At 49.0% G+C, this 27,343-nt stretch overlaps 1 protein-coding gene across 1 annotated transcript; it reads left to right on the top strand.

Moving 5' to 3' along the window:
- The first annotated feature begins 1,194 nt into the window (after nucleotides 1–1,194).
- On the top strand, nucleotides 1,195–14,711 carry PXMP4 (peroxisomal membrane protein 4). The gene is made up of 4 exons (XM_046679839.1): nucleotides 1,195–1,384; nucleotides 8,219–8,281; nucleotides 11,143–11,341; nucleotides 14,265–14,711. The coding sequence occupies exons 1-4, from the start codon at nucleotides 1,272–1,274 to the stop codon at nucleotides 14,526–14,528; spliced, it is 639 nt and encodes a 212-aa protein (XP_046535795.1). The 5' UTR covers nucleotides 1,195–1,271; the 3' UTR covers nucleotides 14,529–14,711.
- The last annotated feature ends 12,632 nt before the right edge of the window (nucleotides 14,712–27,343 follow it).

Raw genomic sequence — 27,343 nt, 5'->3', positions numbered from 1 at the left:
AGAAAACCAGACAGACAAGGTCTCTGCCCTCACGAGATTTACACTCTGGTAGAAGCAATGAACAATGAATATGCAGCAAATAATAATTTCAAAGAGTAAAAAGTTCTATGCAGAAAATAAAAGAGGGTAATGAGTCAGAGTGGGCAGTGTTACTTCAGATGGGATAGCTAGGAAGGCCTCTCTGAGGAGGTGGCATTTGAGCTGAAATCCAAAGGTTGAGAAACAGCCAGACATAGGAAGAACTGGGAGTGGTGCAAACCAGGCAGGGAAACAGCAAGTTCAAAAGAGCCCTGAGCGCTGAGGCAGGAGCATTCCTGGCATGCTCAAGGAATAGCAAGGAGGCCAATTTGGCTAGAGAGGAGTGAGTGGGAGGGAAAGTGAAGGAACATGAGGTTAGAGACGGAAGCAGGGTCTAAATTTTAGAGTCTACTCTGTGGGCCGTGGGAAGGAGTTTGGATTTTAAGAATAAATGGAAGCCATTGAGGGTGCCAAGTGATTTATACTCGGAGAAGATCGCTATCATCCCTGTTACCCAATCAGAACTGTCACGTGTAAAGATGAGGCCTGCCTCCTCCCAGTGTCATCATCTCAACTCTGGGAAGGGAGACTCCTCTTTTAGGAAGGCTTCTTCGAAGCTCACAGGTAACACACCTCCTTCCCAGCAGCCAAAAAAGTATGTTTTCTTTTCTTTTTTTTTTTTGAGGATGATTAGCCCTGAGCTAACATCTGCCCCCAATCCTCCTCTTTTTGCTGAGGAAGACTGGTCCTGAGCTAACATACGTGCCCATCTTCCTCCACTTGCTATGTGGGACGCCTACCACAGCATGGCGTGCCAAAGCGGTGCATGGCCGCACTAGGGATCCAAACCAGCGACCGGTGCCACCAAAGCAGAACGTGGGAACTTACCCCCTGTGCCACCAGGCCGGCCCCAAAAGTATGTTTCCTGATTGGACAAATTCAGGCGTGGGCTTCTAACCTTCCTAGGTTGAGTTGGGCGGAGCCCACTGTGATTGGTTACAAGCTCTCTCTTCTCTTCCAATCAGACCGCTATTCGGGAGAGTGCGCGCGTCCCATTCCACTTGTGAGATGATTCTGCCCTGTGATTAGCTCTCCCTGGATGAGTGACAGCAGACACAGCCTATGGGCTCAAGAGTCGGTGGCGCTGCCCAGCACGGCTGGCGCAGCCCGGCGCTGCGGGCTGTGCAGTTGGAACTTCGGGCTGTCTGTGTGCATCCTGCTCTGTGCCTGCCGCTTGGCGCGCCACCCGCGCTATGGCCACCCCACCGCGGTTGCGGGCTCTGCTCCTTGCGGTCAACGCACTATTGCGCAAGCGTCGCTACCACGCTGCCTTGGCGATGCTTAAGGGGTTCCGGAACGGGGTAGTGTGAGTAGGGTCGTTGGGTCGGGCCGGGGCTGAGGGACGGGCCTGGCTGGGGTCGGAGAAGCGGGTTCTAGGACCCGCGCTGCCGCGCTGTGTGCCCTTGAGCAGACCTAGTGTGTCCCTAGGTTTCAGTGTCCACCCTCTCCGCAGTGGGCCCTGGATTTGGGGTTCCCAGCGCCTTCTGAGCCCGGGCTCCCACTACGCTGTTTCTGGGTCCTCTGCTTTGCAGTCCGGCCCTCTTGCCGGGACCACCTTCCATGCCAGCCTCTGTATCCCCTCGTTTGAGTCCAGTTCCTCCCAACCCCCCTCCTCTCCGCTGTGTGCCCTAGGGCCTCTCTGGCTTCAGGGGCCCCATCTCCACAATGGGAACTGGACTCTGGCCTCTTAACAGGCTGGTGGCGCCTCCTACCCATGCTCCACCCATTAAGCTTCCCGTGGGCTCACATCCCGCTTCTCACCTCTCGTCGGTATGACTCTAGCGCGAAGTCCCCATGGCACAGGAGACTTCTGCAGCCTGGTCTCAGGAGTGACAAAGACTGTAAAAGAATCTCCAAATATTTGCTAGGCAAATTGATCCAGCCCTGGTCTTAAAGCCTGCAAGAGAGGAGGTCTTGGGGTCATTTTCGTTGGCTGGTGCCTAGAGGAGAGCTCCGCCTCCTGTGAGCCTCATGCGCAACAGCTATCATTTATTGAGAGCCCACTGTGCCAGAACTGGGGATGCAGCAGAGGACAAACCCAGCAAAGGTCTGTGTCCTCCGGGAGTTGGCATCCTAGTGGCAGCATGACATGGTGGTGAGGAAGTGGATTGTCTCAGGTTTTTTTTTTTCTGCTTTTTCTCCCCAAATCCCCCCAGTACTTAGTTGTATATTTTAGTTGTGGGTCCTTTCCAGCTGTGGCATGTGGGACGCCCTCCCAGCGTGGCCAGACGAGTGGTGCTATGTCTGCCCAGGATCCGAACCGGGGAAACCCTGGGCCACCGCAGCCGAGTGTGCGAACCTAACCACTCGGCCACAGTGCGGCCCAGGATTGTCTCAGTTCTAATCCTAGTGCCACCTCCCTGTGTGATCTTGAGCGAGTCATTTAGCCTCTCTAAGCTACAATCTGTATAAAATGGGGATGATAATAGTACTTATAGGTCAGAGGCTTGAGTCAGTATGTGTGCAATACTTAGCACAGAGCCTGTTATTTATGTAACTGTTGGCTGGTGTTTTCTTTTTTTTTTTTTTGAGGAAGATTAGCTCTAAGCTAACATTTGCTGCCAATCCTCCTCTTTTTGCTGAGGAAGGCTGGCCCTGAGCTAATGTCTATGCCCATCTCCCTCTACTTTATACGTGGGACACCTGCCACAGCATGGCCTGCCAAGTGGTGCGATGTCTGCACCCTGGATCTGAACTGGTGAACCCTGGGCCACCGAAGCAGAACGTGCGCACTTAACCGCTATGCCACTGGGCCGGCCCCTAGTGTTATAATTGTTATATTCACCTGGATGTCTGCCTGGCTCACTCCCTCACCTTTTTCAGACCTCTCCTTAAGTGTCACCTCCTCAATGAGGCTATCCCTGAACTCCCTACCTCTTCTCTGCTTAATTTTTCTCCATAACTAGTCACCATCTGACACTAAGTAGTTCACTTATGTATCCTGGTTTTTTGTTTTGTTTTGTTTTGGGGAAGATTAGCCCTGAGCTAACATCTGCCAATCCTCCTTTTTTTGCTGAGGAAGACTGGCCCTGAGCTAACATCTATGCCCATCTTCCTCCACTTTATATATGGGACACCTACCACAGCATGGCTTGCCAGGCGGTGCCATGTTCGCACCCAGGATCTGAACTGGTGAACCCCGGGCCGCCAAAGCGGAACATGCGAACTTAACCTCTGCGCCACGGGCTGGACCCTGTGTATCCTGTTTTTATGTGCTGTCTTGCTTACTAGAGAGTGTCGCGGGAGCAGAAATTTTTATCTACATTGTTCCTTGGTGTATTCCTAGTACATGATACATAGTAAGCTCTCAAATATTTATTGAATGAATGAATAAGCGTGCAAGGTGGGAATTGACATTGTCCCCGTTTTCCAGATGAGAAGACTGACTCAGAGAGGTAAACTCGTTGTTCATAGTCACGTCACTTGGTCAGGGTCAGAGCCAGGTCGGACTCAGGGATGGATGCCTGACCCCAGCGCCAGGCTCTTGGCTTCCGTGGGCACCCTGAATCAAGTAGAGATTGGTTCCTGCTGGGTCTGGCCACATCATATCAGCCAGGCCTTGCTGTGACCGGGGGTGAGCCTGAGATGACATGAGTGGCCCTTTGCCTGGATATTCTCAGGATAATGCAGGAGTGAGTAAGAGTCACAGAGGCCCTGGGACCAGTGGGCATTGTCCAATGCTGACTTTGTATGCCTGCTGCTACCCCAATTCTTCCTGTGATCTCACGGACCTTCCCAGCCTGGGAAGGTACTTGTTAAGGTCAGGCCCTTGGGGCTGCCCGGTGGCGCAGTGGTTAAGTGCACACGTTCTGCTTCGGCGACCCGGGGTTCACCAGTTCAGATCCAGAGTGCAGACATGGCACCACCTGGGAAGCCATGCTGTGGTAGGCGTCCCACGTATAAAGTAGAGGAAGATGGGCACGGATGTTAGCTCAGGGCCAGTCTTCCTCAAAAAGATAAATAAGTAAAATAAAATAAGGTCAGGCCCTTGGGTTCAAATGCCAGTTCCTTCATTTCAAAACTGGATGCCTTCGTCTCTTCTGGCCTCAGTTTCCTCCTCTGTAAAATGGAAACAAACTCACCCATACAAGGGTGCCCGAAGTCGGTGATCCCATTACTGGCTAGTGCTGAGATCCTGTGTCCATCTGTAAGGACCTGGAGTCTCGCGGGGGAGACTGATCATTAAACTACCATGGCAGTACCAGGGGATCTGGAATGCCTTACAGCATTTACAGAGGAGGCGATGGTGGTATTTCGAAGACTGAGCTGGAATTTGCCAGAGGGAGAAGAGAATGGTTTGAACGTCTAAAAAAATATGTTGTTTGTGCACACAGGCCATCCATTTAGGGCAGCAGGGCTGGACAACCGGGACGTATAAACTTTGTAAAATTTAACTCACTTTGATGTTCCGCTCCTAAATATATCAATGTGCATCTCTAAAAATAAAAGCGTTTTCCTATATGGCTAAACGATCATGGTTACATTTAATAAATTAATAAGAATCCTAAGATGTTGACTACTGTCCAGTTGATAGGTTGTCCAAGTTGTCCCCCAGATGTCCTCTTGGGCTAGTTTGTCCAGACCAGGATCCTCCAGGGCATCACGTTGCACCTGTCATTATGTCCGTTAAATTCTTTTCATCCAGGGCATCCCTTTGTTCAGGACACAGAGTAATCCTGTGAACAGTAACCAGCTCCCACCTGAGTTTAAGGACTTTGGGAAGGGGGTGTAGCAGATGTCGGGTGTTGGGGGCCCTGTTCCGCCTGTGTATGCGGTATAAGAAAGGGCCCATTTAGCGCTGGCCAGCTGGAGGAGGCTGAGGGCCTCTTTGTTTAGGGCGAAGAGATGCGACTTTGGAAGAGGTGGGGCCGAGAGCTTACTGGGGCCAGGATGAGGGTCCTGCCCATGGCTAGGCAGGCGAGAAGATAGTGATTCAGCCCAGCCACCACAACAATAGCATCAGCTTTAACTTGTTAACATTTTTATTTTATTTATTTTTTAAAATTAGGGAAAATGTAAGCTAAATAAGCCAGACAGAGAAAGACAAGCACACGTGATTTCACTCATATGTGGAAGATAAATAAACACAAAGAGACAGATTAGTGGTTACCAGAGGGGAATGGGGTTCGGCAGTGAGCAAAAGGGGTAAAGGGGCATGTTGTATGGTGATGGATAAAAGTTAGACTATTGGTGGTGAGCATGATGCAATCTATACAGAATACTGATAAATAATAATGTACACCTCAAATTTCGCAATGTTATAAACCATTATGACCTCAATAAAATAATAAAAAAATTAAGTAACATAGTCACAACAGGCATAAGAAGTTATCTGGTACAAAGTCCTGCTCACTCCGTCCTTCCATCACCCATTCCCGCTGCCTGGAGGTGACCCCTGTGTTCTATCTGTTATGTGCCCCTCCAGAAATATTGTCTGCATATATAAATGCATTCTTCTCTACACCTTTAAAACAAGTTTTACTTTGAAATAATTTTAGATCTATAGAATTACCTTGTTTTACACAATTTTACGTTTTACACACTTTGCTCTAGTAAATCCTGCAGTACACGTAAAGCCACCTCATTCTTCTGCGGCCGTGTAGTATTCCACTGAATGGTGGGACCATTGTTTATTTATCCAGTGGCCCCCTGTGGACGGACACGGATTCGCTTCCAGTCTTTTGCTATTTCAAACAAGCCTGTGAGGAACATTCACAGATAATCATACGACAACAATATGTGGCTCATGACGATTGTCTCGAGGAGGCTGTCAAGGATTTTTAGACCTTGTAGCCTGGTTAGATCAGGATCTGGCAGCTGGAGAACTTGGTTGGGAAAGAGGGAGTCTGATAAAGAAGAACAAGAGGGGCCGGGGTCGGCCCCCTGGCTGAGTAGTTAAGTTTGCGTGCTCTGCTTCGGTGGCCCAGGGTTTCACCGGTTCAAATCCTGGGTGCGGACATGGCACCGCTCATCAAGCCATGCTGAGGTGGTGTCCCACATGCCACAACTAGAAGGACCCACGACTAAAAATACACAACTACGCTATGTACCGGGGGGCTTTGGGAGAAAAAGGAAAAATAAAATCTTAAAAAAACACAAAACAATGCCCAGGCTCCATCCCAAGCCAACTAAATAAGGATCTGTGGGCACTGGGGCTCAGGCACTGTACTAAAAAAAAAAAAAGAACAAGAAAGGAAGAGATACCAATATTGGTTGAAGTAGGAACTTTTACATGTGCTATGACCTTAACTTCCAGAAGCGACCCTGAAACGGAAGATACTTTTCACTGATGGAAGAAGGGAGACTCAGAGAGGTTAAGCAATTGATCCAAGTTCGTACAGCAAAACATGGCAGAGCTTTGGCACCAAATATTATTTCCTTTCTACTACCCACTTGAGTATAGTTAAAACAATGAAGGTAAACATGAAGGTGAATGTGGTCTTATTCCCGTGATCCCCAGATGCTCAAATGAGAAGCTGAAAGGAGGGTCGGGGGAAGAGGTTTGAAGCTTAAAAAGAGGCAATTAGTGTAACACATAAAATGTATTTCAGGGGCCGGCCCGGTAGCACAGCCGTTAAGTTCGCATGTTCTGCTTCGGTGGCCCGGGGCTTGTCAGTTCGAATCCCAGGTGCAGACATGGCACCGCTTGGCAAGCCATGCTGTGGCAGGCGTCCCACATATAAAGTAGAGGAAGATGGGCACGGATGTTAGCTCAGGGCCAGCCTTCCTCAGCAAAAAGAGGAGGATTGGCAGCAGATGTTAGCTCAGGGCTAGTCTTCCTCAAAAAAAGAGAAAAGAAAAAGAAACTATAAAATGTATTTCAATTATTTTAATTTTAAAAGCAATGTTTAATCATTGTAGATCATTTTAGAAGTATAGAAAAATGTAAAATAACAGACAAAAATAAATTCCCGTGTTCCCCCAGCCCAGGAAACGTTGCTAATAACATTGTGGGATATTTCCTCCAGTCTTTTTTTTAAAATGCATTTTTACAAAGTTGAGGTTCCCCCATGTATAATAATTGGAAAGAGGTGCGTTTTGAGCAGGTAGAAGGAAATACAATGTTAGTTAGCAACTGCTTTAGAGAATTTGTTAACTTTAAGGTGGACTAAGACAAAGAGAATCTTCTAGAGATTATGTTCCCTCGCAGATAATTAAGGTCTATTCTGGAATCAGTCAGTCAACAATCATTTATTAAGCACATACTATATGTCAAGTACCATGCGAGCTGCTGGGGACTCTACAGAGGATAAGCCAGACACAGTTCCTATCTTCACAGAGCCCAGAATAGAGGGAAGGGATAATGAGAATAGAATAAGTAATTATGAATAATCAAGTCATTCGCTCAGGAGTGTAAAGTGCTGCAGAGAAGCTTGGGGATCTGTGCAATGAAAATATGGCCCTAACCTAGGCTGGGGGCTCAGAAGCCTTTACAGTGGGCCCAGCTGCATCTGGAAAGCTGAGGAAGAGGGTGGGTGAGTAATAAGGAAAGAGCATTCCAGGCAGAGGGAACAGCCTGGACAAAGGCCCAGAGTCAGGGAAGAACATGGTGTGTCAGAGGACCTCCAGGAAGGCCAGTGGGGCTGGAGCAGGAGAGGAGTGGCATGGGGTGAGGTAGGAGAGGTCAGCAGCAGCCAAATCCTGCAGCACTTTCAAGGCTGTGGAGAGGAGCCTGGATTTAATTTTGTGAGTAGTGGAAAGGTGTTGGAGGCTTTTAAGCTGGGAGTGATGTGATGTGATTTGTGTTTAAAAAAGATGAATCTGGCTGCGCTGGGAAAGTCAGGGTGGGCAGAGGCAGCAACTCCAAGCAGCCAGCCGACTGGGGATGGTGAAGGCATTTTACACACATTGTCTCCTTTCATCGAAATTGCAACCAGCCCTCTGACGTCTGACACCCTCTTTTGCTGTTGGGCACACTGAGGCTCAGAGAAGTTAAATCACAAGCCCAAGGCGACACTACCAAGAACCTGTCAGAGGCAGGATTTGAACCCAGATCTAACTCGAAAGCCAGCATTATTTCTCCTCCCAGAATGCTCTGAGAATTAGGAATGGAGAGAGGGGGCAAGGAGTCCGAGAGAAAGCTCAGAAAGAAACTGTGGTGCAGCGATGCCATAGCAACTGTTTCCTTTTGTTTCTACAGCTATGGAGCCAAAATCCGGGCCCCTCACGCGCTGGTCATGACATTTCTCTTCCGGAGTGGCAGGTACGCACCCCCTCCACACACCCCTCAAACTGGGAGAGAACGTGGTCAGCCCTCAGTGCCAGGACGGATGTCGTAGCTTCCTAGCTGGGTCTAGCCTGTCCCCACCTCACCACCTGAAGTACAATTCTGATTCTATTATTCCCGCTCTAAAACTCCCCTGACTCCCACTGTCCTCCAGAGAAGCCCAGGTGAGGCCTTCACGACCGTCTGCAGCCTCGTCTCAGCTGCATCCCCGCACCACGCGCCTACATCCCCCCAGAGCGCCCTGGGCACACAGGACTCCCTGCCATTCCATGCACGTGCCACGTGTGGCTCCCCCGTCACACATTCGCTCCTGCTGCGCCCCCACCAGAAATGCGCTTTCCTTCTCCACTCCGCCTTCTTTGCTCGTATGCCTTGGTCTTCCTCTGATCTCCTATAACTCTTCCCTCAAGGCTCTTTTCAGAAACCACCCTGTGGTCTAGTTTCTAATGTGTGTAGCCTGCAGCTTCTAAGAATCACATATGGACAGCCTCCTGGGCAAATCCAGCTTGCAAGACCTTCTCTTTTTGTATTTTTGCTTGATTTATTTATTTTTACTTGTCTTGGTTTTTGCCTTCCATTCTCTTAAAATTGAACTCGTTCATTCATTCAGGAAATAGTTATTGGGCATCTGGTATGCGCCAGACTCTGTGTTAGGTGCTGGGGTACAGCAGGGAACAGATGGACAAGGATCACTGCCCTTGTGGAGCTCACATGCTAGCAGGGCATGGCAGAGAGTGAACATCATAAATAAGGAAAGGATATGGTACGTTAGCAGATAATGTGGGCTATGGGAAAGAAAAATTAGAGCCGGGATAGAGGAAGGAGGGTCGAGTGCCGGTGGAGAGGCAGGCTGCAGAATTAAAGAGGGAAGGCCTCAGTGAGAAAGTGACATTCAAGTACAGACTTGAAGGAGTTGAAAGAGTTGGCCAAGTGGGTATCAGGGGAGTGTTTCAGGCCAAGGAAACAGCCCATGCGGAGGCCCTGAGGTAGAATCACGCCTGGTGAGTTTGAGGAGGCTGGAACCAAGGGATTAGAGAGGAGAGAACAGAGAGGAAGGTCACTGGGGCAAGCTGGGCCCATCCTGTCCAGCTTTAGGCGGTAGAGGGGAGGTGGCTTTTCCTTCAAGTGAAACAGGCAATTGTAAGATTTTGTGCAGGGACGTGCCATGACAGGACACATCAGCAAGACGGCGGGTTTGGTTCCAGACCACCACAGTAAAGCAGATATCGCAGTAAAGTGAGTCACAGCAATGTTTTGGTTTCCCAGTCCATATAAAAGTTATGTTTACACTATACTCTAGTCTGTCGCATATGCGAGAGCATTATGTCTAAAAAACAATGTACGTACCCTTAATTTAAAAACACTTTATTGCTAAAAATGCTAACCATCAGCTGAGCCTTCAGCAAGTTGTAGTCTTTTTGCTGGTGGAGGGTCTTGTGAAAAACGCAGTATCTGCAAAGTGCGATAAAGCAAAGGGCAATAAAACGAGGTGCGCCTGCATTTGACTTAGCTTTTGATAATGTGAGAGCGAAGAGTTTGCTGCCACACTAAGAAGAGACAGGGGCCGGGGACCAAGGGCAGAAGGAGGTGTAAATTAGGAGGCTGTTGCAGTAATCCAGATGAGCGAGGCCGGTGGTTCAGACCTTGGTGGTGCCAGTGGTGGTGAGAAGTGCCAGACTCTAGAAACATTTTGAAGGTAGGGTGAGTACCAATATTTAAAGACTGGGAAATCCAGCTTTCTTCCCTTAGAACTGGCAGCCCTGGGCCCATGTTCCTGTGGGGTGAGAATCAGCCGACTCCTGGCTGTCCCCACTCACCTGGCAGATTTCCACAGGTCCACTTTGGCATCCTTGTGTAGCCTTGAGGGCACTTGGGTTTGCCACCCTTGAATTGATCTCCCAGAGTACACTCTGCCCTTCTCCCTGTGTTCTCCCTACTGCCCCCTGGTGATTTAACTTTAAAAGATAACTGGAATCCCTCCCCTGCTTAAATGTTCACTTCTCTCAGGATAAAGACAAAACTTAGTGTGGCCCCATCCCTCCCCCACATCCTTTGCCCACACATTCTCTGCCCAGGCCTTGATGCTTTCTTTGTTCCTTTACTCCCCACTCTCTGTCCCTCCTCAGGACCTTTGCACCTGCTGATCCCTCTGTCTGGGATGCAGCTCCTCTCTCCTCTTGACCTCATCGACTCCTCATCCTCCAGCTCCCAGGATCATCTCCTGTCAAGGTCAACGTTTGACCCTTGTTTTGTGATTATTTATTTATATTTCCTTCTCCCATTAGATTAAACTTCTTGAGGGTGGCTAGAGATCTGTTTTTTCTCAGAATTGTATCCTTAGATCCATCACATAGTAGGCATTCACTCACTTTCTCACTCGTTCATTCATGTCTTCACACGTTCATGCCAAAAAAATATTTATTGATCATCTACTATGTGCCAGGCCCTGTTCTGGACCCTGAGAATGAACAAGCCAGGGGTAGACACCACTCTCTAGGAGCTTCCACTGGGATGGAGCAGGAGTCGGGGGAGATAAGAAAAAACATGTGAATGTCAGGTGGTGAAACGAGCTATGAAGGAAAAGAAAAGGATAAGGGGAGAGGATGTGCTGGGAGTTCTTTTATGTAGGATGGTCAGGGAAGGCCTCTTGGAGGAGGCGGCATGGAGTCAAAGCCTGAATCAAGTGAGGGAGCAACCCTGAGGACACGGCTAGAGGCCTCAGGTTGAATGAGCATCGGCAGTGAGTTTCTTGCCTGGGTCAGTTTTGCATGCCCAGTGGGCGAATGCCCTTGGAATGGCTGGCCCCGCACTCACAGTGGCTCCCTCTGTCTGTGCAGCTTCCGGGAGAAGCTGCGGGCCATCCTGCAAGCCACGTACATCCATTCCCGGAACCTGGCTTGCTTTGTGTTTGCCTACAAGGGACTCTGTGCCCTGCAGTCCCGCGTGCAGGGCGAGACCTACCAGGTGCACTCCTTCCTGGCTGCCTTCGTCGGGGGCTGGCTGGTGTTTGGAGACAACAATAGCATCAACAGCCAGGTAAAGATGCTCCCGGGATGCGGACGGGGGTGGGGTGGGGCCTGGTTCAGGCGTAGAGTTGGGGGTGGGGGTCGAAGATGAGCTCTTGGCTCCCTTCCACGTCTGAGGATCTGTGGTTAACCAGTCCTTGTGTGACCTTGGGAACATCAGTTTCCCCATCTGTAAACCAAGCAGCTTGTTGGAATTCCATGGTTCTCAAAATCAATGTAGGTGCTACTCTCTGGGGCAAAGACTTTTTTTTAAATAAAAACCACTCTGCAGTGAAATGAGAAAAAAAAATGACCCTGGAGTAAGATTTTCATAAAACAAAGCTTATTAAACTCAGATTATCTCTTATTCTATAACTTGCCTTTTTTTCTGGGCTAAAATTCCATTTTTTTATGAAATGATGAAACTAAACGCTAGTTGGGGTTTTTTTTTTTCTTGGTGAAGGAGATTGGCCCTGAGCTAACATCTGTTGCCAATCTTCCTCTTTTTTTCTTTTCTCCCCAAAGTCCCCGTACGTAGTCGTACATCCTAGTTGTAAGTCATTCTAGTTATTCTATATGGGATGCTGCCACAGCGTGGCTTGATGAGTGGTGTGTAGGTTCATGCCCAGGATCCGAACCAGTGAACCCCAGGCTGCTGAAGCAGAGCACGTGAACTTAACCACTCAGCCACAGGGCCAGCCCCTTAAATGTTTTTAAATTATAAAAATAATGTTTTTTTTTTTTTCACATTTTACAAAATGCAGATTAAGCACCCCCTAGGTCCCTGGCGCACATCTAGGTGCTTGGGATACATCATAACAAAATTAGAAAATGAACTGAAAAGCAAGTCCTCGTCCCCTCTGGTTGTCAAGCCATTGTCCAGGGACAGTCACTTGAACTATGTCTTGTGTAGCCCTTCAAAACCTGTCTGTGCTTGTGTCCATGCACATTCCACCAGGGAGATCGTACTACACTTTTTTTTCATGAAACAATATATCTTGGGGACCTTTCTCATCAGTCCTTTATCCTTTTTAACATCAGCAGAGCTCTCCACTGGGTGGGTGGACCAGCCTTGATCTCACCAGTCTCCTCTGGATGGACATTTAAGTGTCTCCAGCCATTTGCCATTGCACACATGCTGCAGTCTACGTCTTCGTTTGGACATCATCTTGCACATGTGTCAGTCTGTCCAAAAATTCCTAGAGCACTGGCCCTGTGTCCTGCTGGTTAAGTTTGGCGTGCTCTGCTCCAGCAGCCCAGGTTCACAGGTTTGGATCCTGGGTGCTGAGCTGCACCACTGTCGGCCATGCTGAGGCAGCGACCCACATACAAAATAGAGGACGATCGGCACAGATGTTAGCTCGGGGCTTGTCTTCCTCCAGCAAAAAAAAAAGAAAAAGAAAGAAAGTTCCTAGACACGCAATTGTGGAGTCTGTGGAAATGAACATATTCTATTTTGAGAAAGTTTCCCCAGTCTTGTTTTTTTGTCAGAAATTTCACTGGTCTGTGAACTTCTGAAGTCTAGGAATCCAGGTCACAGCCATCTCCCCCCACTCCCCTCCTTTCCCTGACCCCTGGCATCAACTGCTCTGACCTCCATTTCTAAAATTTTGTCATTTCAAAAATGTTATACAAGTGGACGTAACCTTTGAGGATTGGTGTTTTTCAGAGCATAATTCCCTGGAGATTCATCCGAGTCGTTGTGTATTTCAGTAGCTCATTTCTTTTTACTGTTGAGTGGCAATCTGTGGTATGGATGTACCAAGTTTATTTAACCATTCACCCGTTGAACGACAGCTGGTTTGTTTCCAGCTTTTGATTATTAGGCATACAGCTGCTAAGAACATTCCTGTGTAAGTCTTTGGGTAAACATAAGTTTTCATTTCTCTGGGATAAATGCCCAAGAGTGCAGTTGCTGGATCATATGGTCCGTGCATGTTTAGTTTATAAGAAACTGCCAAACTATTTTCCAGAGTGACTGTATTATTTTACATTCCTGTCAGGAATACACAAGCGATCCAGTTTCTCCACATCCTAGCCAGCATTTGGTTTATCACATTTTTTGTTTTAGCCATTTCGATAAGTGTGTAGTGCTATCTCATTGTGGTTTTAATTTGCATTTCCCTGATGGCTAACGATGTGGAGCATCTTTCCAAGTGCTTATATGCCATCTGTATATCCTCTTCAGTGAAATATCTGTTTGCATCTTTTGCCCATTTTCTAATTGGATTGTTTCTTTTTTTATTGTTGAGTTTTGAGAGCTTTTTTAAAAAGTACATTCCAGGGGCTGGCCCGGTGGCACAGTGGTTAAGTGCGCACGTTCCGCCTCGGCGGCCCAGGGTTCACCGGTTCGGATCCCAGGTGCGGACATGGCACCGCTTGTCAAGCCGTGCTGTGGTAGGCATCCCACATATAAAGTGGAGGAAGATGGGCACGGATGTGAGCTCAGGGCCGGTCTTCCTCAGCAAAAAGAGGAGGATTGGCAGCAGATGTTAGCTCAGGGCTAATCTTCCTCAAAAAAAATTAAATAAATAAAAATGAAAAATGTATTCCAGATACTAGTCTTTGTCAGATACGTGTTTGTGAATGTTTTCTCCCAGTCTATAGCTTTTCTTTCCAGCCTCTTCACATGGGCTTTCACAACCAAAAAAATTTAAATTTAATGAGTTCCAATTTATCAATTTTTTCTTTTATGGATCGTGCTTTTTGATGTCTGTGTAAATTTGAGTTTTGAAATGTGTAAATACATTCATTTTTAAGTTTTTTAATGAAAAAGAGTATTAAAGATGTAAATAGTAATATTAAAATGCCTGCTACATACCACTTCAAATCATCTGGCACGCCAGCTTTAAGAACGCTGATCCAGTGCACAGTAGGCGCCCCGGGGATGGGCATGCTTGGGAGCTTCCCATAGCTGTGCCCACCCGTGATCCCCTGCTCTTCCCTCCCTACAGATCAACATGTACCTGGTGTCGCGCACCCTGTTCGCGCTGTGCCGCCTTGGCGTGGAGAAAGGCTACATCCCTGAACCCAAGCGGGACCCATTCCCGCTGCTCACTGCCGTGGTGTGGGGGCTGGTCCTGTGGCTGTTTGAGTACCACAGGCACACGCTACAGCCCTCCCTGCAGTCTTCCATGACCTACCTGTACCAGGACAGCAACGTGTGGCACGACATCTTAGACTTCCTCGTCTACAACAAGAGCCGCCCCTCGCAGTGACGCGGACCCAAGGTGCTTATGGGGTCTTGGACACCCGAGTAGGCTCCCGGCTGTGTCTGGCTGTGGCTTGAGAGGTGTCCATCAGTGAAACCTCCCAGAGGATCCTGCTTTCTCAAGATCATGGGTCTCAGGCTCTAATTTTATTATCCCAGGGTTCCATTTGCCGAAGTAAAAGCACTGATTGTCAGATCCCATTAGGTACTCTTGAATGGTGGAACAAGTGGCTGCATCAGGCTGAGGAGCCTTGGGCATGGTTCCAGCTGTGCTGCCGACCTCTGTGACACCAGGGAAAGTCACACCCCCTCTGGGCCTCAGGGGTCATCGAGCTCAGAGGAGGGCCCTGAAGTCTCTTTCTGGTGGGTATGCTCTTTGGCTGTTCTTATGTAATAGTGGGCTCCTTGCTGGTGGGCAGTGGGTTGCAAATAGTTTTTACAAAATATTAAGTTCCTTGTCTCAGGTGATCTGTTGGAGAAGCTCTAGAGTTCCACTGTCCAATAGAAACACAGTGTGAATCACACATGTCCTTGAAATTTTTCTAGTAGCCGCATTAAAAAAAGGTAGAAAGAAGCAAGTGAGATTAACCTTAATTATATATTTTAACCCAATATTTCTAAAATATTATCACTTGAACATGTAATATAAAAATGAGATACTTTCTTTTCTTTTTTCTTGTCCTAAGTCATCAAATCAGGTGTGTATTTTCCACTTATAGCACATCCCAATTTGACCACATTTCAAGTGTTCAGTAGCCACATGTGGCTAGTGGCTACCATAATGGACTGCACTGATATAGAACACTTCTTTCCTTGTAGAAAATTCTAGTGGACAGTGCAGATATAGAGCTCAGGGGCATGGGTTTGAGTCCCCACTCTACCACTGTGTAACCTTGGGTAAGGTTCTTACCCTCTCAGAGCCTCAGTTTCTTATAAAATGAGGATAATAATAACACCCAGTGTCCACATTGGACTTGTGTAGATACAACTGCTGCAACTACTACTAATTACTTCCGTTTAGTGAGCCCCTACTTCCTCCTGGGTGCTTTGCACATATTTTTAATCGATACAGGGACCTTGCAAATATGTGTTTTGATCCCCATTTCACAGATGTGGAAACTGAGGATCACAGAGGGGAAGTAACTTACCCAAAGTAATACAACTAGTATAATAGCCAAATAAGGGTTTGAACCCAGGTCTATCTGATTTTAAAGCTCATTTGTTTTAGTGCCTTACTTTAAATTTAGAAACCTAGGGGTCGGCCTGGTAGCACAGCGGTTAAGTGCGCACTTTCTGCTTTGGCGGCCCGGGGTTCGCCCGTTCGGATCCCGGTTGCGGACATGGCACTGCTTGGCAAGCCATGCTGTGGTAGGCAACTCACATATAAAGTAGAGGAAGATGGGCATGGATGTGAGCTCAGGGCTAGGCTTCCTCAGCAAAAAGAGGAGGATTGGCAGTAGTTAGCTCAGGGCTAATCTTCCTCAGGAAAAAAAAAAGAAACCTAAGCTATGCTATGCAAATGTTAGCTAGTTATAGGTTCTGTTCTGGAGGGGTTGCAAACTCAGTGCCTTCAGAGGTCTGGCAAGTGGCATAAATAATAAAGTTCTGGGTGCTATGCAAGCGTGATGGGATGTGGTGTACTGGAGGCTTGTGTGCCAGACTGATTTTTTAAAACCACCACGCTGGACAAATCAAACAAATCTCCAGGAGATTTGGTCCATGGACCACCAATTTGAGACCCTTGGTCTAGTAGGAATACTTCAGTCTCTGTTTATATTTTAGAACTTCCTAGTAGAAATGTGCATGAGTCACTGGAGATCTTATTAAATGCAGGTTCTGATTTGGTGGGTTTGGGGTGGGGCCTGAGATTCTGCATTCCTCACAGGCTCCCAGATTCTGCTGCTGCTGGTCTGAGCCGCACCTTGAGTAACAAGGTAGTAGGGAATGATGTGAGGCCAACCATTATCCCGTGTGACAAATAAGGAAGCTGAGTCACAGAGCTGATAGGTAATCGAGGCGGGAATAGGTCTGGTTCTAAGAGCTGTGTTCTCAGCCACAATGTTGTACTGCAAGCTTGGAGAAGGTGACCTTGAAGGTTACTTAGTTCTCTCTGTGGAGGCTGAATGAGATCCTGAGGTTATGGGGAGGGGAGAGGGTGGCCATTAGCAAGTGGGTTTTATAAGCAGATGCTGGGGGTGGCTTGCCCACGTCCCTTTCTAACTTACTGCTTCAGTGCACAAGCCAACTTTTCCAGCTGCCACTCCTGTGTTTTTCTGCCTGAGGGCACCTTCTTCACCCCCCTATGGCAGACCTGCAAGGCCAGAGGATTGACACATCCCAGGAGCAGCCCTCAACCAGTGACTGATGAACCCCCCCGCCCACGCTGGGTGGGATAACTGAGGCACGTGCTGCACACTGGCTTCCAGAGCGCCCAGCAGGACTGAGATGCAGTTGCCCATGGTGGACACTTGCTTGATAACACCCCCTTCCCTGTCTTCCTTCCTCATGCCCCTACCATTGCTTGCTGGGACCACTTCCCATATAAACCACTTGCACTCAGATCCTTGTCTTGGGTCTGCTTTCGGGGGAACCCAAACTAAAATTGGCCTCTGGTGCAGCAGGTTGAGAGGTAGTACAACATGGTGGTTAGGGATGTAGGCTTTGGGGCCAGCGTGCCTGGGCTCAGCTCTGGCCCCGCTGTTTCCTTGGGCAAGTGACTTAACCATTCTGTGCCTCTGTTTTGTCATCTGTAAAACAGGCATGCTAATAGCACACACCTCATAGGGTGGTCTGGAGAATTAAATGATACGACTCATATAAAGTAAGCACTCAAAGTTTGCTGTTACTTCTAACATAATGTCCAAACAGAAGGGAGCGTGGCCCTGAGAACTGAGTACGCCTGTGCAGAGGGTTCCTGGACCCGATTCCAGCGTCTGTGTGTGTGTGGAGGCTTCCCCACACCCAGAAGCTGTCCTCGGACGCCAGCAGGGTATCCGAGAATTCAACTCAATTCTGACTCTCTCTACCCAGAGATAGAATCAGACTCCACAGGGAACGGGCTCGGTCCCACAAGAGACTGCCCTCCACTCAGAGGCCGGTCACAAGCCCAGATGGTTACCTGTGCTTCTGATCAATCGGCTACGAACCAGGGTTTCCCACAACCGCCTCCTCAGGTTCTATTGATTTGGTAGAACGGCTCACAGAACTCAAGAAAACCTGTTTACTCATTAGATTACCGATTTATTACAAAGGATACTAAAAGAAACAGATCAACAGCTAGATGAAGAGATATATAGGGCGAGATCCCAAACAAAGGAGCCTCTGTCCTCGTGGACCTTGGGGACAGGCACGGTGGCATGTGGAAGCTCTCTGAAAAAGGGTGATGAGCTGCCCTTTTGGGGTTTTTTGGAGGCTTTTTAAGTAGTCATGATTGACTAAGTCATTGGTCTTTGGCAATTGATCAACCTCAAGCCCCTCCCCACTCCCTGGAGGACCTGGGGTGGGACTGAAAGTTCCAGTCCTCTGATCACATGGCTGCTTCTCCTGCCAACCAGCCCCCACCCTGGGTGGGGTCCAAAAGTCACCTTTGTTAACATAAACAAGAAATTTCAAGGGTTTTGGGAGCTGTGAGCCAGGAACTGTGAACGAAGACCAGGTGTATATGAGAAATATATTTTGGTCATCTGGATGGCCAAATATATATTTCTTATAAATCACAATATCATGCCCTGCTTTTAGCCTGTCCTACCCCCCAGCTGAAGGTAAAGCCTTGGCTGCCACCCCTCCCGACGTCCCCCCACTGCCGCTGGAGTTTGGCTGGCTCCACCACCGACTGTCTCTGCTCTCTAAGAATAGGTTTCCCTCACAGATGGCATCGCTCTGGATCCTGCCAGAGCATCTGGTGCCTCCAACTGCTCACTCCAGGGAGGAAGGCAGTGTGGTCCTTGCCGGGGAGCAGAGCTCTGGCTTCCAGCAGACCTGGGGGGAGTCCCCACTCGGCTCCCTCCTAGCTGAGCTTCCACTTCCAAAGATCTGTAAAACAGAGATTGCCAAAGGGCCCTTGGCACACAGTTAGCACTCCGTAAATGCTAGTTCCTGAAGCAGCACAGTGGTTTAACATGTGTTTAGTAAGCACCTGCTATATTCCTATGAAGTCTGACATGCAAGACTATAAAAAAATAATTTTTCATCAATAAGACTTACACATAGTACAAAACTTAAATGGTACAAAAGGTGCATAACAGGGAAAAGTCAGGTCCCCTCCTACACCCGAGCTCCACCCCTAAGCCCCTTCCCTTGCCAGGGGCCCTCAGTGCTGGCACTTTCTAGTACAGCCTTCCTGAGACTGTCTGCACAGCCACCTGTCATGTCTTGTAAGTAACTTTTGCATTGCACTGTCATTTCAACAGCTCTTTGACATTTCCTCCTTGTCCTCTGCATGTTTGGTTTCTCTTTGATCAATAATCTGGTATGAAAGTGAGTCCTTTCTTTGAGCTGCTTCCCCCCCAACTTCTCCGCCAAGCCCCTACCCTCAATATCTCAGGCAGGTCCTTACTGTGATCCAGGTGAAAATGGACCACCCTAGCTGTCTTGAGCCTTACTGTAGATGGCGCCCAACATTCAGGCCCATGGAACTCCAAGTGAAAGGGGAAGGACAAAACCCAAGTTAATTTGGGGCCCTCCTGCTGCTCTGCTCCCAAATTAGAGATTGTTCGGTGAACCCATGTGAGAGCGATGATTCACAGGCTGGGATGCCAAGAAACCGCCTCCTGTGATGCTCGCTGCTCCCGCCTTCCACATCACAGGCTCCAGAAAGTGTCCTGGAGATGGCATTCCTTTCCCCGTTGTCCCTTCTCCCACTGCCGTGAGTGCATTTGGGGTTTATAAGAATCAGGCTTTGAATGTGCCACCCTCCTAAACCAGAACATTGTGCTGTGCTCCACCTCCCGGCGCGAACCCCACATCCTCACCACAATCTTCGACTTCAGGGTTGCTTTCTTTGATGAATTAGAGAGTATTTTAAAAAGAAATATATTTTTTTCTTTCCTTGTCTTGTTCCAGATTCATAGGGAGAAAGTGTGTCTTACCTCAGCTTTGAAGAGTATTTTGGGTGAGAGGGTTTTAATTTTTAACTAGAGGGTCTCCTGCAGGACTCACTCTGGTGAACTGGAGGCCACACGGGCCAGGCAGAGGACAGAGGGAAAGCTGGGCTCTCTTCTGAGGACTTTTGAGAGAAGGCTTCCTAACAGAGGGCTCTGCTTTCTGTGCTTGGTCTCTGTGCTCAGAGCTGCTGTAGATGCCATGATTTCATAAACAGGACAGGACCAGGCAGAACTGAAATTCAGGTCATGGGGTCTCTCTCTCTGAAACCTTGTTCTCACTGCTCTTCTGGGCTTCTCCCTTCAACCTCTCTTCCTGGGCTGGACGTCAGCTGAGAGAAGGATCAGGGCCAGACCACATCAGCTCTTTTAAGACACTCCTTTGGAGGGTGTGGTTTTTTTTGTATGCATCAGGAACCCTTTTGGCATCTGGTGAGGACTATGGACCCTTCTCAGAATGCTGTTTTTAAAACCCATAAAATAAAATACACAGGACTACAAAAGACAACAATTATATTGAATATGGAAATAATTATCAAAAAAAAATTTTTTAAGATTGGCACCTGAGCTAACAACCGTTGCCAATCTTCTTTTTTATATTTTCTGGTTTTTCTCCCCAAATCCCCCCAGTACATAGTTGTATATTTTGGTTGTTGGTCCTTCTAGTTGTGGCATGTGGGACGCCACCTCAGCGTGGCCTGATGAGCGGTGCCATGTCCGCGCCCAGGGTCTGAACTAGTGAAACCCCGGGCCACCGAAGCGGAGCTCACGAACTTAACCACTCGGCCGCAGGGCTGGCCCCTCAAAAAATTTTTAAAACTTGTGATTTAGTAATAGATTTTTTTAACACATTAAATAACAAGATCTATTGGCAGATCCAAAACTACCACAATTTCACAGGTGCCTAAACATAAACTCAAGGTCCCTGCAGCACCTGTGACATGGCAATAGCTGTGATTGCTGTTGGCAGTTTGTCTTTCTACAGTCCCAGGTGCCGCCATAGGCCTCTGGTGTGTTGCCTACATTCAGAATTGAAGGAAATGTTACATTTCAGTTAGAGGCCAGTGAAAATAGAGTTGAGATTTTTTTCCTGTCCAAGTTCATGGAATCTGGGTTCATGGATTGCAGATTCAGAGCCCCTGCTTGAGAGTGACCTTCCTGGCCCCACCTCATGGCCGCTGACATTGTTTACCAAGCCCTGAGCACGGGAATAATAAAAATAATGGCTAATGTTGACTGAGTCCTTACTAAGTACCTGGTGATATTGGCGGCTAGGATTCAGCAAAGAACGAAGCCAGTTCTTGCCCACCTGGGGCTTACAGTCTAGGGAGGGGAGACTGACAAATGAATACACAAATGCGCTAATTTCAGAGGGCGGTCAGCGCTGTGAAGTCAGTGGTACAGGGCAGCGTAATAGAATGAGTTGGAATAGGAGAACAAGAGCTTCTGTTTTCCAGGGAAGTCCTCTCTGAGGAGGTAGTGTTTGCTCTGGGACCTGAATGATGGAGGAGAGAGCCATGCAAAGGTGTAGAGGAAGGGGGTTCCCGGTATAGGATCTGCCAAGTGCACAGGCCCTGAGGAAGGAACGAGCTGAAAGCATTCTAGGGCCTGGCAGGAGGCCAGCATGGCTGGGACAGAGAGCGTGCAGGGTGGGGGCGCATTGGAGCCTTGGAGGTAGAGTCCAAGAGGCTGGCTGGGCCCATCAGGCAGGCTTTGTGGGCCAGAGTAAGGGGGTTGGGTTTTCTTCTAAGTGTGACTGGCAGCCTTTGGCAGGTTTAAGCAGGGGAGGTGATGCTGTGATTTGCATTTTGGAGAGAGCCTTCTAGCTGTGTGTGGAGAATAGAGCGTAGGGGCCAGATGAGAGACCCATGGTGGCCTGGACCAGGGTGGGGCTGCGAGGTGGAAAGAAGTGGGCAGATCTGGGGTGTAATTTGGAGATAAACTCAGTGGCCCAGGGTTTTGGAGGTGGAAGTGAGGAAGAGGGGCAGCAAATGACCCCCATGTTTCCCCTCCTTAGGCCTTGCCCCCCGCCCAACTGGGAAACAGGCCCTGACCTTGCCCCTGCTCGCCTCCTCAGCCCCCTTCAGCCCTCCATGGCCCCTCCAGGGCCAGCCACCCGCCCACAGGGCCCCTGGCATGCGGGCTTCCCAGCTGGCCCCGATTGTCGTTACTCCCCAGGGAGTCATGGGAACACACTCCGCCTGCCCCCTCCACCCCCCTCTTCCCAGACAGGGCCAGGCCCTAACAATGCCCCCTCAGCCAGCCAGTGGCCTGGACACAATGCCCCTGTTTCGGTTCATTGCCAGCTCCCGGAGGCCTGCTGGGTTTCCTGGCCTGTTTGGCATATATATAACTCTGGCTTCCAGCAGGGATTTTTTTTTTCTTATTAAAAATAAAAGCTCTCTGGCTCCTCCTCTCTGAATATCTTAATATATTATAAAAAGTCTTTCTCTCCTGAGCCCTCCCTGCTCCCCTCCCTGCCCGCATTTGCCATGTGCCTGTCAAAATGGGGACCAAATGCAGGTCAGCATCAGCGAGAAAAACAGAAAAAGAAAGAAAAGTTGCTTGCTACCCCGTGGCTAATCTCGAATATGCTGGAGATGCTGAAGGTGATAAGAATAATCTGAGGGTTTATGACATGGCAGGCACCGTGCCGGGCACTTGCTGTCCACCGTATCTCATTACTTCTCAGACACCATCAAAGAGGACGCACAACATTATTTTGAGCCCCTAAGAAAGAAAAGAGCTCCTGCCTAAAAATGGACGTGCCATCGGTTGTAAGATGCTCCTCAATTTCAGAGATGTTAAATAGGAAAAACGAAGTCTTAGAATCAGTGGAATGTGGGATTGTCTCCTCTACACACTTCGGTGCCCTCCACACGTATTTTTCTCTTGCCTCTGTGTCCACCTGTGCCTGATAGGGTTTGGGAGGCAGGGCAGGGATTGCTGTGTGAAAACTCTCCTGTTCTGCAGCCTGACGGGAACAGTTTTTCTTTCCTCTTTGGAAAAACTGAGAGGAGAAGTAGGCAAGCGGCTTCAGTGATCCATCCTTCATTCTTAATAACAGCTGACATTTATCCAGTACTCTCTATGTGCCAGGTACTGTCCTCAGCACTTTAGTAACTCATTTAATGTCCCAACAACCCTATCGGGTAAACACTATTATTATTATCATCCCCATTTTACAGATGACAAAACAGAGCCCCTCTGCTCTAAGGGCTCCCTACCCCCTCACTGTGGCCCTGGGCAGGGTAGGCATGGCCCCTATGTCTGGTTTTTCCCCCTCTCCCTGGAAAAGCATAATCCATCCTCAGGGTCTGAGGTGATGCAGAGAAAGGAAGTGGCACTGGCAAGGAGAGAGGTTCCCCAGCGCATGACTCAGGGAATAACAGGGGTTTGGGGGAAGGGAGGCTCCCTTATCGACCTGAGACCTGTCCACTTACATTGCACCTTGGACCCTCTGGCCGACACCCAACTGGACAAATGGACCAACTGATGGCCAAGGATTTGGCCAAGGTCACACAGCCAGGCAGCTATTGGCTGGCACTAAGCCCCATGTCTCCTGTTTTACCATGAAAGGCCACTTTTCCTTCTCTCCCATGTCCATGTCTTCTCTTTACTTACCTGCAAAGCCAAGGAGCTGTGCTGGTGCCGGTCAGTTCCTTGGCAGTAATGATAGCACTAATAGTAGTTAAAATTTATTGGCTGCTTACTCTGTGCCAGGCACAGGCATCAGGGACTGCAGACTCAGAAACCTGGAGTGGCAGGGCAAGTAAGGTCACTGAGGGAGGCAAGCCAGGCAGGGACTCTGATGGCCTGGAGGGTCAAGGCTCTGGCTAAATGGGGGACAGCAACTGCTTAGCACCATGATGGCCTGGCTAGTATTGCCAGATATTAGTTTTAAAAGAAACAGTAATATTTGAATTTTTATATAGTATTTCCCAATTAAAAAAATTTGTAACGAATTCGTAATTCAGAAAAAATACTCTAGGCAAATTAAATCAGACCTGTGAGCCAGTTTGAGAACTCTGCTGGTCCTGTTTTCTCAATTAACCCTGACATCTATCCTGTAAAGCAGCCTTTGCCCCTCGTTCTGTGGATGGGGCAAGCAAAGCCCTTCTAGAGGGTACATCACTTCCTCAAGGTCGTCTAGCCAAGCCACATAGTTGGGGTCTGCCTGACTTCCAAGGCTTGCCCCTGCATTAGCCGCAGATGGGGAGGGAGGGCTGTGTTCAGACACAGCCGGAACTGGCATGGCGACAGAACGTCTCCAGGGACTGTAAACCGTCAGTCAAAGGGAGAATTCAGTGTAGCAACGAGGGATCATTCGAGACAACCATGATGTTGCAGACATCAGACTCCCCACCTCCCTCTGCCAGAACTCAACAATGGCTTTCTCTGTGCCCCTTAATCAAATTAAGTCACCACAGAATCATTTCTCCCAGTTAGGCACTCCTTATAATAATGGGATGTTCATGTTTGGGGACTTTTTTTTTTCAAGCTAAGAATGTATGTTTAGGGAGGTGGTGTGTGTGGAATAAATACCTTTGAATTATTTGTGTCATTTGTCAAACTTCTTAATTAGCGTATTGTGCAGGTACGTAGAAATAATTCTGACTCTCCTACTGGACTGTGATCTCCAGGTATCAGAGCTGGGTCTGTTTTGCTTTCAGCCATCTCCCCAGCACCTGGCACAATGCTGACACGTAGTAGGTGGTTAGTAAATATCTGTGGTTTGAATGAGTGAGGCTCATTCAAGCAAGTGAATTGACTTGTCCACGTCACACAGACCAAGGTTCCTGTTGACATCCACTTGATTTAGAAGCTCATGTTATCACTTCTACACCATCCTGCCTCTTGGCAAGAATCGAGGGAAAAGCGTCTCCAGGCCCAGGATCACGGGCCCAGGAGCTTCCAGCCCCTGGATTCCTCTAGGGTAAGGGGTTGGTGGAGGTGGTGATGACGGTAAGCCACTCTCCACCCTAGTACCTTTGGGAAACCACACATAATCTTGACAGCCCCAAGCCTGGCTCTTGGGGTATTTACGGAGGATGACGGGGTATGAGGGCAGGCCCTCCTGGGCTTTGCCTTGAAACAGGCCAAGTTCCCATCTCAGTTCTGCTTTGTGACCTTGAGCTGCACTTCCTTCCTCCTGCACCATGTGGATAAACAACCTTCACTTATGGGATTATCAGGTTGAAAGGAGATCATCAATGGAAGTGGCTGCCTGGTAATTGTGGATGTTTTGGAAGCTTCCCAGCCTCAAGAGAACTGTTGATGTTGAAAATGGCCTTATCAGGATCTGCCAGGCTTGGGGCCAAGGGACCCTATCTCTCAGGCCTTTGCTGCTTTTGAGTGGGTATTAATAGATACAGAAGGCCCTTATCTCTTCCTTGATTTCACACCAGGAATTCTGGTCTTCACTCCTTTCTGCTGCAGCAGGGCAGGAGGGATTGTGGGAAGGAGGGCACCGGCTTCTACCTGGGAGGCTGTGGACTTGAATACTTCAGGGAGGGCAGGGCTCTGAAAAACCCCTGGCTTTAGCTTCACCAAGCCTGCATAATAGCCTTTTCCTCTGTTAGGGAAGCTCACGCCCTTTGGGACTCAGTTTCCTCATCATAAAATGGGGCAATAATAACAGTATCTGTCTTCCAGCAACCAGTACAGTGCTTGGCGCATGGCAGGTGTTCAATAAGTGTTTGTTGAGTGACTATTGGATATGAGAGGGCTTTACAAAAGTGAATGTTACTGTTATTGAGATGCTTTCGGAAGATGTGGAGGAAGGAATCTCCATCTGGAAGGGGGATGTTGCTGGCTTCTCTCACCCTCTGTCAGGGTCTGGCTTGGTTATTTCAGATGAGACCTAGCATTCCAATAGGAGCTTCTCTCACTGGGGAGGAGAGAGTGACAGGCTGGCCCCAGGCATAGGAATCCAGTATAGGCCTGATTCTATCACTGGCTGGCTTCACAGGTCTCTACCCCCGAATGGGCCTCAGTTTTCCCATCTGTGCAGCAAGAAGCTTGCATAGTCTCAGTGGTCCCTTCCAGGGTTGACACAGTCTAGGATTTGCAGCAAGTAATTTCACAGACTGCTTAGGAAACTCCCACTGCTTTCCTAAACCACCTCATAATTCATGAAACACCTTCAGATCCCTTAGGCTTTTCATCCTCGCGGCACCCTGGAAGGGGCCAGGGCTATGTGCCCATTTTACAGATGAGGAAACTGAAGCTGAGAAGTACCCTCGAGGGGCTGGAATTTGAGGCTGTCCCACATGTTTTGGTTATACAGGTATACCACTTTGTTCTCAAATGGGAAAGTACAGAAAAACTACCTGGAATGAGGTGGGGGGGGTTGCTTGTGAAAATGTGGATTGCCGGGCACTTGGGGATTCTTAATTGGCAGGGCTGGGGTGCACCCAGAGTTAACAAGAGCCCAGGTGATTCTGTAGCCAGGGCCCTAAGGACTACTCTCGGACAACCAGGGCTCCCTGTTGCATTCTAGGTGGCCTGTGGCATGAGCCTCTGGTTTCTTTCCTAACCCTTCTCAGTACCTGCTCTGGGCCAGGCCAGTGTTGGGAAGAAGCCCTGCTGGAGCTCCCAGTCTGGTAGGGGAAGTAGATGGAGAAACCAAGTGTGTGGTCAGTGCTGGAACAGAGGCAGCATCGGGCAATGGAGGACTCTGGGGGGCTCCCTGGAGGAGGTGATGTATATACTGGGCCTAGGGACTTGATTCTTGTTTGTGTCTCAGCTACTTTTTTTCACGTGGGTCATCTCCACAAGATGACACAAATTCGTAGAAATTATCAATTTCACATCTTTGCCCTCAGTGCTGGCACAAGGCCTGGCACAGAGGAGAGGACAATGTTGGTCAAATCAGCTGACCTGAGCAATGAGAAATGGCTGATGGAGAGGTCCCAGGGCCTCTGGATTAAATGCATTTTCATGCTCAGCACCCTCACCTCCTCCCTTTGTGAGGTCTAACATGGAGTTAGTTTAACGGTGGAAATTCCTCATCGTGTAGTAAACATTTGTTACCTCTCTGTTCCCCTAAACTGTGAGCTCCTGAGGGCCAGGAGTCAAGAACGGGACACAGAGCAGGCTCTCAAGTTTGTTGAATGAATGAGTTCAAGCAGGAGCTGTGTACGGGCTATGGAAGAGATTCCAGCTAAAACGGGTCTTGCAGGAAAATCCCAAACTGTATTAGGCCAGACGTCCCTCCACCACTCCTGGCATCCCCCTTCTACTTGGGCTCTGGGTGACAAAGGTAGGGCGGGTGCAGGATTTGGAAGGAAAGGGCAGAGGCTGGGCAAATTGAGGATGGGAGATGTAGCTGGGGCTTTGGAGGTGGGCCTGAGAACCTAGAAAAGAGGGGCGGTTTCTAGAAATCTGGGCTGAGGGTGTTGGGGCTACAGGTGGTGGCTTTGGTGGGGAACTCCGAGGGTCACGTGGGGTCTGCTGATGGTGAGAGGTGCAGAAGTGACGCTCAGTCCCAAAGGTCTCCAGACGGATCAGCAGGTGAGGTGTGTCGGGGCGGGGGCGGGGCCACCACGCCTCGAGCCCAGGCCTTCGCGGCTGGGGGCGGGGAGTGCGACCGCCCAGGGCCCCGCCCCGACAAAGCCTGCGCGCGCCCCGTCCCGCAATTGGCCGCCCCGCCTCGCGCCGCCGCCCCGTCCCGCCCCCCGCCGCCGGTCCGGCGCGCTGCAGCCAATGGGCACGGTCGCCG

This window comes from Equus quagga, chromosome 12 (genome assembly GCF_021613505.1).
Source record: "Equus quagga isolate Etosha38 chromosome 12, UCLA_HA_Equagga_1.0, whole genome shotgun sequence".
In the NCBI taxonomy this organism is placed as follows: domain Eukaryota; kingdom Metazoa; phylum Chordata; class Mammalia; order Perissodactyla; family Equidae; genus Equus; species Equus quagga.
This window is presented reverse-complemented; position numbering and strand designations above follow the sequence as displayed.

Coding starts and splice junctions, on each gene's coding strand:
- PXMP4 (XM_046679839.1), top strand. CDS start 1,272: ATGGCCACCCCACCGCGGTTGCGGGCTCTGCTCCTTGCGGTCAACGCA. Junction 1,385..8,218: donor GGGTTCCGGAACGGGGTAGT/GTGAGTAGGGTC, acceptor TTGTTTCTACAG/CTATGGAGCCAAAATCCGGG. Junction 11,342..14,264: donor ACAATAGCATCAACAGCCAG/GTAAAGATGCTC, acceptor CCCTCCCTACAG/ATCAACATGTACCTGGTGTC.